Genomic DNA, 15404 nt, shown 5'->3' with positions numbered 1-15404 from the left:
TTGGTGTAGCGTGAGGTGACTGTATGACGAACATGAATGACAGGTGTTAACGTGAAAACGATGACATGCATGATATGTACGGCATGGTTTACATTACACCGTCTTTGTGCGCTTCCGGCCGTTTTGTTAACTGGATGTATACCAAATTTGGTATGGCATGACATCGGTGCGTGACGAACATAAATTACAGGTCATGCGTTGTATATACCAGATTCTACATGCATGCATGCATGACAAACATGCGCTATATAGTGAACTAGATGTCATGACATGAATGACTTCATCCGCCTCAAAGACGAACAAGACGATATATGCAGCTCATTGCTGGCTACTTCGCATTAGACTGATTCCCACAATGCGTGGGATCTGCCGGATTGACACAAAAGGCACAATTATGCAGTCACGTCACGCGCTTCTAATCTTGGTGCATATCAAGCCAGCAAACCGGCCGCGGGTGCACCATGAGCATGGCATGTAAATGATGCCTTACATGACATGCGTGCCATTATTTTCATGGTACACACTGTTATTTATGTTCGTCATACAGTCACGCCACGCAATACCAATCTGTAGCAGTCAGGTTTCATGGCGCACTGATGTGAGCTCAAAGGCGTGAATTTTACGCCAAACGTAATTAAAAGCTGCCCGGCAATGTTATTGTGCATGAACCTTCTGCGGCAACCATGCGAAACAAGCTGCACTAATGCAGCAGAGACGCCAACATTACCCGAAACAACATTTGCGAATTCTCAATAAAACGCTTGCCTCAGAAAGGCGGTTGTCAGTCGTGGGAACAAATTTTTAGCCCGTCGCATGGCAACCTTTTTCCCACTCGGAATAGCAAAGACGGCTTTGCCCGTTTCCCGCCAGTTGCTGCACCAAGGCCTTCTTCGATGCATCAACAAGCTTGCGATGAAGTGTCAAAACGATACGGGATGTCGTAATGTTCGTGCACGCTTTTCTGAAGCTATAAAAACAATCTCCCTTCAAAGCGCCGTGCGTCGGTGGCCGGGAGACACTGGCGAGGCGAGCGAGCTGGACCATTTGTGTGGTGAAGCCGCCGAAAGGGCGCGGCGGCGAAGAGAAAAAGAACGCGGTACTTTTCCCGTTCCAGTGACTTTAGCGGTGGGTAGAGTGCTTCGATGCGCGCGCCCCCGCTTAGAGTGGTGTCAGCTTTTGAAAGGGCAGGTGCCGCCTCCTCGGCCTTGGTGGCAGCGTGGCCGGTGTTATGCGAAGCAGTCAGCGAGCAGTTGTCTATGCTGCATGTTTCGACTTTGAGCCAAACGTTAGGAGGTGGATCGCCGTGTTTTTCTAAGCGTAGTAACAGGGTGCACATTGTGACCTTATCAGGCACTTCGACTACACTGGCGTTTAAAGGGTAACTTATGGTCTGACGTAACGTCAGCACTCACTATAGAGCACAGACATGAGTATTGTCGAACGAAGTGCACTTCACGGTGCGATGATGTGACTATTATACGTAACGTTCGTTAGCGTATTCCCCGCGGTCGAGCGACGCTTGTATATAGCTTGCTGAATCATATGAATACAAATGTAATGTTTATTAGACTTCTGTGAAAGCGGAGCCAGCACTGGAACCACAATTGACGTTAACCCGGCATGACGCCCGTATCATAGGAGTGCATATGTAATGTTCATTGCTTTGTAATAAATTAGATAACCAGCATTGTAATCAAAATTCACGATGCACCGACATTACGCCTGCATAGGGTGTTTTTCTAAAGCAGTGTCAAGACGTAATGTGGCTCTGTGGTAGAATACGTGACTGCCACGCAGAATGCTTGGATTCGATTCCTGTTGGGATTCTGATCTTTATTCTTTCCATTCGTTGGGTCAACGCTACCGATATACATGTGCCACATAATATGTACACCATGTGTGTGTCATTGGAGCAGCAGTAAGCATGATAATCAAGCTAATCCTAGATAATCAAGAAAGCTAAGAACAGCCAGCTGAACCTTTGCTAACGCTACGTTATCCTGGCATAGCCGAGCTAAGCCACTGCAACTTGTTTTCTTCGGCGTACGAGCAAGAATCACCGCCAGAATCTTCTGGCTGCACTGAAGGCAAGTATTTTTTTTTCTGTTACTGCACTAATTTTGGTCCAATTTACGAAGAAAAGCGGGGAAACTGCCGAATTTTCCTGATATGGATCATGGTAAGAAGGTGTCAATTCGTCTGTGGCAGTATTACTTTTCTTTCATTGCTAAAAACCTTGATTTGAGAAATATAGAGGCATTCTAGCTTTCCTCCTTTCTGGAGACGTGTATGGGTGAAAACTGGGCTAATTATCGTCGTTGAATTATATTGCCCTCTTACCGCGAAACATCGTTTTACTATTTTATCGCGTACGCATATTTATGGGGTGATCAACCGAAGCACAGTTATGCTCTAGATAACTGAGTGCCCTGGCCCTGAGTGGATGCGTGTATGAATGTGAGCGTGTTTCGAGTGAATGCCAAGTTGCGCCGATTTTCTTCAAAATGGCAGGTTTCCGTTTGGTGTCACATAAGTCTGTTGTGAGACACGGGGGTCAATGTTGCCTGACTGCCGCCAGATTTGGCGGCTAAGATTGCTCCTAGAACTCCAGCTTTCCCGTAAAGTTCCTGTGCAATCCGCTGCGCATTTCGCAAATGCCTGTGCGTTGTGTTGACATCGGCTGTTTTAATTAGGCCGAGTATATTGTGTCGCCAATCGCTACAGCCAATCAAGCGAGAATGCTGGCAATTTTTCTCAGATGTTGTGCCGGCAGCAGTTGCTGAAGTCATGTCCAGCATGCTTTCCCATCGGCTCTCACTGTTTTGAAAATGTCCGTGCTGTGCCCGTCTCCCTGGGGCGCCAGTAACCCACGTGCCCCTTCGCCCTTCTCAGTATTTTTCTAGCGTCCGTGGTGTACCTGTGTCACTGGAGTGCCAGATCGAACGCGTTTTGTTGAAGGAAGCGCAACGTTTTCTGCGACGCTATGAATGAGCTTCCCCAGCCACGGAACGCGCGCGCGCGCCTTTCCAGTCCGGCCACGCCCCAGGAACGCCTCGCTGTGCGTAGTCGACACGTCGCGCACAGGTGCGGAGATATTCCATACTGCGGCGAAACCGAGTCAGATGTATCGCAACGCCGCCGACGCAGTGTCGGGACTTCGACGACGCCATTCAGTTCCCCGGGAAACCCGTCGTTGCGCGTGGATTTCCTACTTTTCAGACACAACCGAGTCCGAAAGCCTGAATTCCAAACTTCCGAGACACGATCGAGTCCGATCCGTTAATTTTAGAACGAAACATACAGGCACTTCCGAAATGCCAGCGGGTTACACAGCAACCTTACGGGAAAGCTAGGACTGCAGGGGCAAATACCCCCAAGTCTGGCAACAGACTTCTGTGACACCAAACGGAACCCTGCCGTCATGTCACTGAAGTAAGGTGATAATTAATTTTGCCGGAATATTGTGGAAGGCATCGATTATCCGACCTACATTTACTTCCCACGTCTTTCACAGTGAAAGTGCCTGAGTTGCCACCGTTTCCTTTTTCGTCATCTGTACTTTGATTATGTTTTGGTAGCACAATGTCAATATCAGTGTCGTGTTCATTTACTGTACTCTCGACTGCATCCACATCAAAGGGTCGCACATGTAGCAGAACGGCGTCTTTCTGAAGAAAACTAAGTATTCGTCTAGGTAAACTACCGAAGAAAGAAAGAGTGCCAATTGTCACTGCTATGTAACGCCCAGTGTTTCATACCAGGTACACCAAACTCTGAACGCGTGTTGCGTTCTTGAACAAGCAAAAGATTTCCATGTTCGTTCTTACATTGCCCAAGGTATCCACTCAACACCGTAAAACTCACAGTGCAAATGGGCGACCATAAATGACCAAAACGCGCCTGTAACCAGCCCGCGGTCGTCGCAGAACCGGCGACGTTCAGTCTAGATGAATGGCGACCGCGTGCACCCTCCTCCCTGTCTCCTGCTTCTGCGGCGCGACGGGAGGGAAAGGGAAACTGGGAAAGCCTGGCGGGCAAGTGCGAAGCGTTGTGCGTTGTGCGAGCGCGGCTGAGTTCAGTAACGAACTCTGGAATTAAAACTGCTGAACGAGTTGGCTGGGTGAGTGGAGCATTAGTTAATGCGCGCTAAATATGTTAATACTTTAATGAGGACGCGTCCAATGTCGACCGCATCCTGGATTATTACGTTGGCCGTCGTTCCAGTACCAAACAGCTACTTGGTGGCCCGTGGGCTGGCCGTATGTCGTATCCAATCTTTACTCGCGCGTCGCAGGCGCACGAACAATAAATCGAGCAATGTTGCAGGAACAAAAGCAACAAACCGTGTATCATTGTATCACCATAGAGAAAGGTATCACTGCCACCGTTATAACAGCCGACACCACGATGGCTCGAACTTCTGCGTGCCGTCGAGCTTGCTTTCACACCGTGCCATAATACCGGTGTCGCACGGACACTTTTGATCGCGATCGACAGCCAACGTATCCAGGATGCGGTCGACAGTTCGGTATTGAACTCAGCTGACGTCTGGCCAGCGCTCAAGCGAGTCCAGTTTCCAGGTCAGATTCTTCGGGAACACAGGAGGCTTATGTTCAAGTCGATCACGACAATAACCTTGGAAATATTACGTGCGCCTTCAACGACCTGCGTATCCACCGTCGTAACAGCGGTCACCACGATGGCTCGAACTTCTGCGAGCCGTCAAGCTTGCTTTCACACCGTGTCATATACCGGTGTCGTACGGACACTTGATCGCAATCAGGGCCGACACGGATCGAGTTTGGCTCTGAGGTCAGCCAAATCGCGATTAAACGATTAAACCACGCAGCCGACCTTGATGCAGCGATCAAATGTGCCCGTGTCAGCAGAGAACATCGTGTCAGCCTGTCGGCGCTGTCGGGTTAGTCGGGTCCATGCTCTGCAGTGTTGTCCCTCCTACCCGCGCAAAAAAAAAACAAAAAACAAAAATAATGACTTCAGAAAACATACAGCCGCTCCACGCAAAAAAAAGAAAAAACGGAAGTGACGTCAGGAAACGAACAACAACAAAAAGAAAAGTGACTCCGCCCCCGTACCTCAATGCACCTCCAGAAAGGGAGACCCGGCAACGTTGACCCGACGAATGGAAGGAATAGACATTAAGGTCCCAGCAGGAATCGAACCTAAGTACTTTGCGTGGCAATCAGGTATTCTACCTCAGAGCCACGCCAGGGCTAACTGGTTTGGAAAAACAGTCTATGTAGTCTTAATGCTGGTGCAACGTCAATTGTGGTTATGGTGCTGGCTATGTAATTTTACAAGAGAGCAATAAACACTACATATGTGCTTCTACGGTACAGGCATCATCTCAGGTTAACGTCTGTGGTCCCAGTGCCGGCTCCGCTTTTATAGCAGCCTAATAAACATTACATTTTTTTTCCTATGGTTCATCCAGCTATATTTAAGCATTGATTGATCCCGGAGGCATACATTAACGAAAGCTACATATGATATTCACATGACTGCACCATAAAGTACACTTAGTTTCGATAATACTGACGTACGTACTCTAACGTGAGCGCTGACGTTACGTCGCACCATAAGTTACCCTTTAAACGCCAGTGTAGTCGACGTGCCTGGTAGGCGTACGATGTGCACACTGCTACTACACAAATAAAAACACGTCGATCCACCTCGTAAATAAAATACAGCATTAAAAGTACTCGCTCTCTGCTTCGCATGAGACCGATTCTCACAGCGCGTGAGATGTGCCGAATTTTTTATTTATTTATTTATTTATTTATTTATTTATTTATTTATTTATTTATTTTGTAGAGAAGCATTGGAACGCTCTAATCGGTCGTCCTCTCAAGCGCCTCCTAGTGGGTCATCCTCTTCGCTTATTCTCGGAGAGCACGCCCCTCGTGCTCGTGCTCGTGAGAGTCTGCGAGTCTGCGCTCTGTCGCTGTGCATCGTCGCCGTCAATCTCGCCGTCAATAAACGTCTTAACAAAGTGGTGGAGAGTGCTGTACCGTCACCACAACTTCGGTCTCCATTCGATGCCCCTGGAGCTTCGATCCCGTACCGTGCCATCTACCATGCCGCAAGACGCCGCTCAGCAAACGCCGCCTCCTGCTCCGACCGCTTGTCCCGGTGTCCCCCGCATCCGTGACCCTCCTGTCTTCACCGGCGCGGATGGCACCGACGTGGAGGACTGGCTCACGATTTACGAACGGGTGAGTGTCCCCAATAAATGGGACGAAGCAGGCAAGCTGAGCAACTTGGTTTTCTACCTCGCGGGTGTGGCCGGCATGTGGTACAACAACCATGCATCCGATTTCCCGACGTGGTCCGATTTCAAGACCGCCATCGTCGACGTGTTTGGCCGCCCTGCCGTCCGTAAGCTGCAAGCCGAACAGCGGTTGCGTGAACGGGCACAACAGGCCGGTGAATCGTTCACGAGCTACATTGAAGACATCCTTGACTTGTGCAAAAAGGCCGACGCGAGCATGCCGGAGTCTGACAGAATCAGGAATGTTATGAAAGGCATCGATGACGATGCCTTCACCATGCTGCTGGCCAAAAACCCTCGCACAGTGGCAGAGGTCATCGCGCTGTGCCAAAGTTACGAGGAGCTGCGCCGGCAGCGCTTGATGACCCGTCGACCGCCATCACGCGATGCTGATCTCGCGGGCTTGTCGGCCATTCCCGACCACTCCACCTTGCTCGCCGAAATCAAGTCGTTCGTGCGTGAGGAAATTGCCCGCCAGATCTCTCTACTGGCTTTCGCTCCACCGCAGCGTGTTGATGAGCCGCCCACTACCCTCCTGCCTCCTCTCCGCCGAGCGATTCAGCAGGAAATCGCAGAGGTCATTCCTGAATACCACCAACCGCCTCCAGTGCATGCGCCACTAAGCTACGCGCAAGCTGTAGCCAGGCCGCCCCCAGCGATTCCTGTGGCTGCACCGCGAAGTTACGCCGAAGCCGTCGTCGGACTCCAGGCCTTCGACGCGGCTGTGCCGCCTACGTACGTCGACGTCGTCCCCAGGCCCCGACTCCTGCCCACAATGCCCTCATATCAGCAGCCGTCTTGTCCGTCCCGTTCTGCGACATGGATGGGACCCGCGAACCGCTGGCGCACTTCCGACAACCGCCCCATCTGCTTCGCGTGCGGTTGCGCCGGTCACGTCGCACGCTACTGCAATCGCATGGAGCCGCCTCGGGTCGCCTCAGCCCTCCCCAGCCAATCAAGCCGACCTTATTATGACCAAGCGCCGCCTATGTCACCGACGTCCCGCGCCGCAACATCCACCCGCCGGTCACCGTCTCCACGACGTCGCTCACTGTCGCCCATGCGGCCACGTCCGGTCTCACGTGACCAGGAAAACTAGTCGTCGCAGTCCACGAGGCAAGGGCTGCGACGCTATCGAACTGCGAAAGCCCTCAGCGAAGCCCATCGAACGTGATAGACGTGTTTGTGGACGGTGTTCGCGCATCTGCCCTTATCGACACTGGAGCCGCCGTATCCGTCATGGACGCCAAACTTAGCCGATTACTGCGAAAAGTGACGACGCCACTTTCCGGTCTCTCCCTCCGTACAGCCAGCGCCCAAAGTATTCACCCTACAGCGGTGTGCACCGCCCGCGTCATTATTCAGGATGCTCTGTACGCCGTCGAATTGATCATAATTCCTGCCTGCTCTCACGACGTCATCCTAGGATGGGATTTTCTCTCCCTCCACGACGCCGTCATTCATTGCGCACCAGCCGAAATAGAGCTCTCACCGTTCCCTGATTGGACGCCGGCAGACAATCCGTCGGCTGCGGGCAAGGTACATGTCAAAGACGACACCAGGGTGCCTGCAAACTCGTCAACGGCGGTGTCAATCTACTGCGCAAGTCTTTCCGACACCGTTGCACTCCTCTCGCCATCTGACCGTGTTTGCACGAGGAAAGGCTTGCTGGTGCCTTTCGCGACCGTGCAAGTCACTCAGGGCAGCACCTCTATTTTTGTTATCAATCCATTCCCGTACAGTGTCACGTTGGTGCAAGGGGAATGTCTCGGTAGCGTGGAACCCCTCGAAGACGCACAAGTTATGGACGAACCACATGAAATGCACTGCCACAGTTCCAGTACGCTCGGTGCTGTTTCCACGTCTGGTTCATCACCCGCTGATGTATTTGGTTCCTCCATTGCTGACAACCTTACGCCAGTCCAGAGTTCCCAGCTTCTGGGCCTGTTGGAAGAATTTCGCTCTTCTTTCGATGTCGCTCAAACTTCTCTCGGCCGCACGTCCGCCGTTACGCATCGCATCGACACTGGCACCCAGCCGCCACTGCGGCAACGTCCATATCGCGTATCTCCCACAGAACGCCGTGTAATCAACGAGCAAGTCGACGAGATGCTTCGCCGCGATGTTATTCGACCTTCTAACAGCCCCTGGCCGTCTCCTGTCGTTCTTGTGGCGAAGAAGGACGGTTCTGTGCGGTTCTGTGTGGACTACCGACGACTTAACAAGATCACTCGCAAGGACGTGTATCCACTACCGCGAATAGACGACGCGATTGACAGCCTGCAAGGCGCAGGATTCTTTTCATCTCTCGATTTGCGCTCAGGGTACTGGCAAGTACCCATGGCTGATGACGCTCGACCGAAGACCGCCTTCGTCACGCCCGACGGCTTGTACGAATTCACCGTCATGCCGTTTGGGCTGTGTAATGCGCCAGCCACCTTTGAGCGCATGATGGATACCGCTCTGCGCAACCTGAAATGGCACACACGCTTATGCTACCTCGACGACGTCGTTGTTTTCGCTCCGGACTTCTCCACGCATCTTCAACGCCTGCGGCATGTTTTGACGCGTTTGAGCGAGGCCGGTCTACAACTGAATCTAAAGAAGTGCCGATTTGGAGCACGGCAGCTGACAATACTCGGTTACGTCGTGTCCAAGGACGGTATTCTCCCCGATCCAGCCAAGCTTCGGGCCGTGACCGAGTTCCCCAAACCTACGTCCGTCAAGGAACTGCGCAGTTTCGTAGGACTGTGTTCCTACTTTCGGCGCTTCATTCGAAACTTCGCGACTATCATATCGCCGCTGACGAAGCTCCTCGGAAGTAATGGGCCGCTCAATTCGTGGTCGTCAGAGTGCGACGAAGCTTTCGCGAAGCTCCGTCGTTTGTTGACGTCGCCTCCCATACTACGCCACTACGACCCTACGGCCCCTACAGAGGTACACACAGACGCCAGCGGTGTTGGCCTCGGCGCTGTCCTTGCGCAGCGCAAGCCGGGGTTCCCTGAATATGTCGTGGCATATGCAAGTCGTACGCTTACCAAAGCCGAGACCAATTACACCGTCACCGAAAAGGAATGCCTGGCGATTATCTGGGCCCTTACGAAGTTCCGACCTTATTTGTATGGTCGCCCATTTGATGTCATCACCGACCACCATGCACTATGCTGGCTGTCATCATTGAAGGATCCATCAGGCCGCCTCGCCCGCTGGGCACTTCGCCTACAGGACTACGACATCCGCGTGCTGTACCGCAACGGACGCCAGCATGCTGACGCCGACGCACTCTCGCGCTCCCCCTTGCCTGACGACGATACCCACAGCTCAATGTCTCACAATGCCGTTTCTTCCATCGACATTCACACCATCGCTACCGAACAGCGCAAGGATCAGTGGATCGCTTCACTGATAGACTTGCTCACTGATCCATCGGCAACACCATCCACTCGCGCGTTGCGTCGTCAAGCCCATCATTTCGCCATTCGCGACGACCTCCTTCACCGACGCAATTACAACGCCGACGGCCGCCAGTGGCTACTAGTAATACCCCGCAGTCTCCGTTCTGACATATGCGAATCGTTCCACGCTGATCCGCAGTGTGCGCACTCTGGGGTATCGAAAACATACCACCGCATTCGCCAACGGTACTTTTGGCGAGGGATGTACCGCTACGTGCAGAAGTTCGTTCGCTCCTGCATCGATTGTCAGCGCCGCAAAGCTTCAACGCACCAGTCACCAGCAGGTCTACAGCCTTTACCTTGCCCTGACCGGCCGTTTGGGCGCGTTGGCATCGATTTGTATGGGCCACTTCCTCTGACGTCGGCTGGTAACCGCTGGGCCATCGTCGCTGTAGACCACCTTACGCGATACGCCGAAACTGCCGCCCTCCCCGCGGCTACAGCGCGCCATGTAGCCTCCTTCCTGCTCCACCGGTTCATGCTGCGCCACGGTCCACCCCAGGAGCTGCTCAGCGATCGAGGCCGTGTCTTCCTGTCGGAAGTCGTCGAAGCCATCCTCAAAGAGTGCAACGTTGTTCACCGCAAAACTACTGCTTACCACCCGCAGACGAATGGCCTCACCCAACGCTTTAACCGCACGCTCGGCGACATGCTATCGATGTACGTCGCCGCCGATCACACAAATTGGGATTCGATTCTGCCTTTCGTCACCTACGCCTACAATACCGCCCCTCAAAGCACCACTGGTTTCTCACCCTTTTTCTTATTGTACGGCAGGCACCCGTCGCACACAATCGACACAATCCTTCCATACACGCCGGATCGATCGGAGTGTGCGCCTATTTCTGCCACAGCCAGACTTGCGGAGGAGTGTCGCGAGCTTGCCAGGACCTTTACTACGCAGGACCAAGAGCGGCAGAAGAGCATTCGCAGTGCCCCCAACACTTCTGCACCCACGTTCCTCCCTGGAGCGCTCGTATGGCTCTCGGTTCCTACCACTGCAACTGGCCTCTCTTCCAAACTACTACCAAAATACGAAGGCCCCTACCGTGTCGTCGAACGCACATCCCCGGTCAACTACCTGATTGAACCTATTGAACCATCTTCGGACATGCGCCGTCGAGGGCGCGACATTGTCAACGTGGAGCGCCTCAAGCCCTACCATGACCCGCTCAGTGACCAGCTGTTAGGTCGCCAGGCGGCTCCCTTTTCGTACCCGGGGTAATTGTAGAGAAGCATTGGAACGCTCTAATGGGTCGTCCTCTCAAGCGCCTCCTAGTGGGTCACCCTCTTCGCCTATTCTCGGAGAGCACGCCCCTCGTGCTCGTGCTCGTGAGAGTCTGCGAGTCTGCGCTCTGTCGTTGTGCATCGTCGCCGTCAATCTCGCCGTCAATAAACGTCTTAACAATTTATTTATTTATTTATTTATTTATTTATTTATTTATTTATTTATTATACGCTAAAATGGGTATTGCGTGACGTGACTGTATGACGAACATACATGATAGGTGGCAAGCCACGCTCTTGGTGCGCTCGCGGCCGATTCGCTAGCTTGATATACACCAATATTGATATTGCGTGACGCGACTGTATGCCGAATAAAAATGACAGGCTGTAACATGAAAATGGTGGCATGCGTGCCACGAGCGGCGTGATTTACATGCCGCGCTCTTAGTGCGCTCGCGGCCGTTTCGCTAGCTTGATATACACCAAAATCCGTATGGCGGGACGTGACTGTACGAGGAACATAAGTGACAGGTCATAGCATGCAAATCATGGCATGAATGCCATGTACGTCATGATTACCATGACACTGTCTTGGTGCGCTCCCGGCTGTTTTGTTCAATGGTCATATACCAAAATTGGTATGGCATGACATCAGTGCGTGATGAACATGGAAACCTCATGGACTGTATATACCAGATTGTACATGCATGAACGCATGACAAACAAGGGATATTTAGTGAAGTAGATGTCATGACATGAATCACATCATTTGCCTCAAAGACAAACAAGGCGTTGTATGTAGCTCTTTGCTGGTTGCTTCGCAATACATCTTTTCCCACAGTGCGTGGGATCTGGCGGACTTATTTATTTATTTATTTATTTATTTATTTGCATACTTCAGGAGATATTGCTGAAGTATGATTATCAGCGGTAGCATACATGCAAGTTTTACGTTGAAATTTTCAAAGTTTGTGAGATCTCTGAATGCGAGTGTACTTAGTGTAGTTATCCAAGCGAGTGACGAGAGAATTCAAGAACCTTGAATGTAGCTAACATGGTATTCTGTGCGACTTATTTTACAACGCTAACTGTGAAGGCTGCGTCCCGGATGTTAAAATGAGTGCAGAATTATGTGTCAATATCCCTTCACACTTGGCGGCCGTTTTCAGTGCAGTGTTGAGTAAGTTAAATAAATGCCCACCACTGCTGTCGTTCGAGATCCCCTAGCTAAGGATCGCGCTCGTAAGAGAAAGCTTTGTCCCCTTGGCGTTTTGTGCCGCGAGATGTCGTCACTTGCAGTTAGGTCCATGTACTTAGATTTAGGTGCACGTTAATGAACCATAGGTGGTCGAAATTTCAACAGCGCTCCCCTTCGGCGTCCCACATAATCATGTCGTGGTTTCGGGACGTTAAACCCCAGCAATTATTGTTATCAATTGCAGTTGCTTCTGAACCTCCTTTCCGCATTCGCAAAGCATGTGAGTGCTTCTACAAGCATTTGCTGTTCACGAAAATGTTCGCAGACAAGCTGCGAGAGAGTGCGCCGAGCCGGATAGTGAACGTTTCCTCGGACTCGCACACCATCGGCAACGTGTCGCACCTGGAAGCGAAGGCGCGAGGACGACGCACGCTGCACACTCCCTTCGCGGTGTACGCCAACAGCAAGCTGGCCATGTGCCTCTACACCGTCGCCCTTGCTGACAAAATCAAGAACACTGGTACGTAGCACATGTGCATGCTCTTTCTGAAGGCTCACCTACAGTTCATTCCGAAACGTCGCCAAAAGCACTTTTGACATATCACGTGTTCCTGTTTCTAGGAATTCCATGTGAAAGATCATTCCTACCTGTAGGGGTTCCACGCCGAAGATAATGCCTATCTTTAGGAATTCCACGTTTTAGAAATTACTCGCGTAGGGTAAGTTTTATCTTTACAGATTCCAAGTGTAAGATAATTCCTGCTTTAGGAGTTCCACGCGTAAGATAATTCATATCGTTAGAAATTGTTTGCGTAAGATAATTCCTATCTTTAGGCATTCTACAATATGGTAATTCTTATCGTTAGGAATTCCGTGTGTGGGCTAATTCATATCTTTAAAAATTGCAGGCTTAAGATAACTCCTACCTTTAGGAATTCCATGTGTAATATCACTCATATCTTTAGAAATCGCCCGCGTAAGATAATTCCTATCTTTAGGGATTCCACGTGTTAGATTATTCCTATCTTTACGAATTAGACTTGTAAGATCACTCATACCTTCACAAATTGCTCGCGTAAGATAATTCATATCTTTAGAAATTCTAAGCGTGAGATAATACCTATCTTTATGAATTCCGCGTGTAAAATCAGTTTATCTTTTCTAAAAAGCACTGGCGTAAGTTAATTCCTATGTTTAGGGATTCAACGTGTAAAACAGACCCTATCTTTAAAAATTGCTGGCGTAAGGTAATTACTATCTTTAGGTATTCCACATGTAAGACAATTCCTATCTTTTGGAATCGCTCGCGTAAGATAATTCCAGTTTTAGGAATTACACACGTAACATGCCTATCTTTTCAAATCGCTCGCGTAAGATAATTCCATCTTTAGGAATTCCACGCGTAGATAATTTCTATCTTTTGAAATTGCTCGCGCAATATAATTCCTATCTTTAGGCACTACACGTGTAAGATGGTTCTTATCTGTAGGCATTCCGCGCGTAAGATCATTCATACCTTTAGAAATTACACGCCTAAGATAATTCCCATCTTTAGGAATTCGATATGTAGGATCACCCGTGTCTTTAGAAATCGCACGCTTAAGATAATTGCTAGCTTTTGGAATTCCACGTGTAAAATCGCCCTATCTTTAGAAATTGCTCGCGTACATTAATTTTTATATTATTTATATCATTAGTGTTGTTACGCAATGACACCTCTACAATAAGATGTGAAGCCTGCTCATAAGGCGCCGTCGTTTATTTAGTTTTCGCTATACGCGTTTTAGAATCGGCGGATAAAGTTTCGTATACACATTCAAAGATCAATATTAAGAAAGTACAAAGCATTTAGCCTTCAACTGTCGCGTTAATTCACAACAGATATAACCGCATGCACTACCTTCCCCCTTAACTTACTGGTCCCGTATGATCTACGTACATCGGAAAAGAAGTGATGCTGCAGATGCTAAAGTACAAATTTATCAGCCAAGGTACAGTTCCTTCTGAAAGCCGCCATTAATCCACACTAAACGAATGCTAAAACTAAATTTATGTACTTTCTACACTGTGCCATTACCAGTGTGTCGGAACGGAACGAAAACCGAAAATGAAAAACGAAAAAAAAGATGGCTGATCCCTCCGTCATAGGAATCGGTATGACACGAAAGTGAAATGTGTCGTCACAGAAGTAGTTTATGGTTTATAGTGCATTGGTATACGAGAGCTTGTATAATGTATACTGTTGTTTGGCAGATATAGCACCGCTTGATGTGGACGCATCGAACTCACGTCGACGCCTAATGGCACATCTCCGCACCGACGACTAAAGCCCATGATCATGGTTTAACCCTTGCGGTAGCTGAAGGTCTTAACATATACGTGTACACCGCATATGGGGAATCCCGCGCAAAGATGGCATCAACAAGCACATAATACATTGGTACTCGATATGCACTCCTTCAAAGCTTCGTAAAATGCGAAGAGAAATGCTACGCGCGTCGAGTCTTCCATCTAGCCTGGCCGTTAATTCTCACAGGGCGAGCGCGGAACACAGTGCGAGAGCCAGGCGAGCCTCGGAGAGCTATTTTAGGAGCGGAGCTCCTTATAGCATCACCTTGTCGGTCGTCGCTCCGTCCGGCGTTCCCCCGCCGTCGCGTCTCCCGTATCATTCAATAGATGGCGCTGTCCCGTAGAGATGCATGCAACCGCAGTTGGGTGACGATATACTAGATGGCGCTGTCCCATAGATATAGAAAAAAATAAAATAAAAAAATAAAAAATAAAAACTAAAAGATGAAAATAAGAATAAATAAAAAATAAAAAATCAAAACAGAAGAGAAAAAAGAAAAATAATCAAAGCGGCGTATCGCTTTGATTACTGCTGGGCGAAACCACTGAACATTTCACGGTGTAACCATGATTGATTCAGGAGCTTCGCTCAAGCTTTTCATTCACCCTTGGATATGCTGTAATTTTTTCCGATATGGATCGATACTATGAACAAGGCTTATGCTAAAGCCGCCACCTCACGGTGTGTTAAAGCGTTGACCAAATTAAACTTGTATTGGAAACGCGCCGAATGGAGCAGTCGTACCAACGGCGCGTTTTTTTTTTTTTTCGAGTCTGTTGGCACAGATGTCACCGCCCCGTTATAAAGGGGACGCTCATAACATCTATCCATCCAACCATCCAAGGGCACTGTGAGAGGATAGTGTGAAAGACAAAAGGTGCG

The 15404-nt window shown here is 49.8% G+C and overlaps 1 protein-coding gene across 2 annotated transcripts in view; it reads left to right on the top strand.

Moving 5' to 3' along the window:
- The window catches only part of LOC119388309 (retinol dehydrogenase 12), a 142696-nt gene that overhangs the window by 74412 nt on the left and 52880 nt on the right, over nt 1–15404 (top strand). The window contains exon 5 of one of the 2 annotated variants that reach the window (XM_037656007.2): nt 12498–12692. The exons of the other annotated variant lie outside the window; for it this stretch is intronic. Within the exon in view, the coding sequence (XP_037511935.1) occupies nt 12498–12692 (195 nt within the window). The remainder of the gene's footprint in view (nt 1–12497; nt 12693–15404) is intronic. 2 annotated transcript variants of the gene reach the window in all.

Source organism: Rhipicephalus sanguineus, chromosome 3 (assembly GCF_013339695.2).
Source record: "Rhipicephalus sanguineus isolate Rsan-2018 chromosome 3, BIME_Rsan_1.4, whole genome shotgun sequence".
Taxonomy (NCBI): Eukaryota; Metazoa; Arthropoda; class Arachnida; order Ixodida; family Ixodidae; genus Rhipicephalus; species Rhipicephalus sanguineus.
Note: the sequence above shows the minus strand (reverse complement) of the source record. Positions and strands in the feature narration are given on the sequence as shown.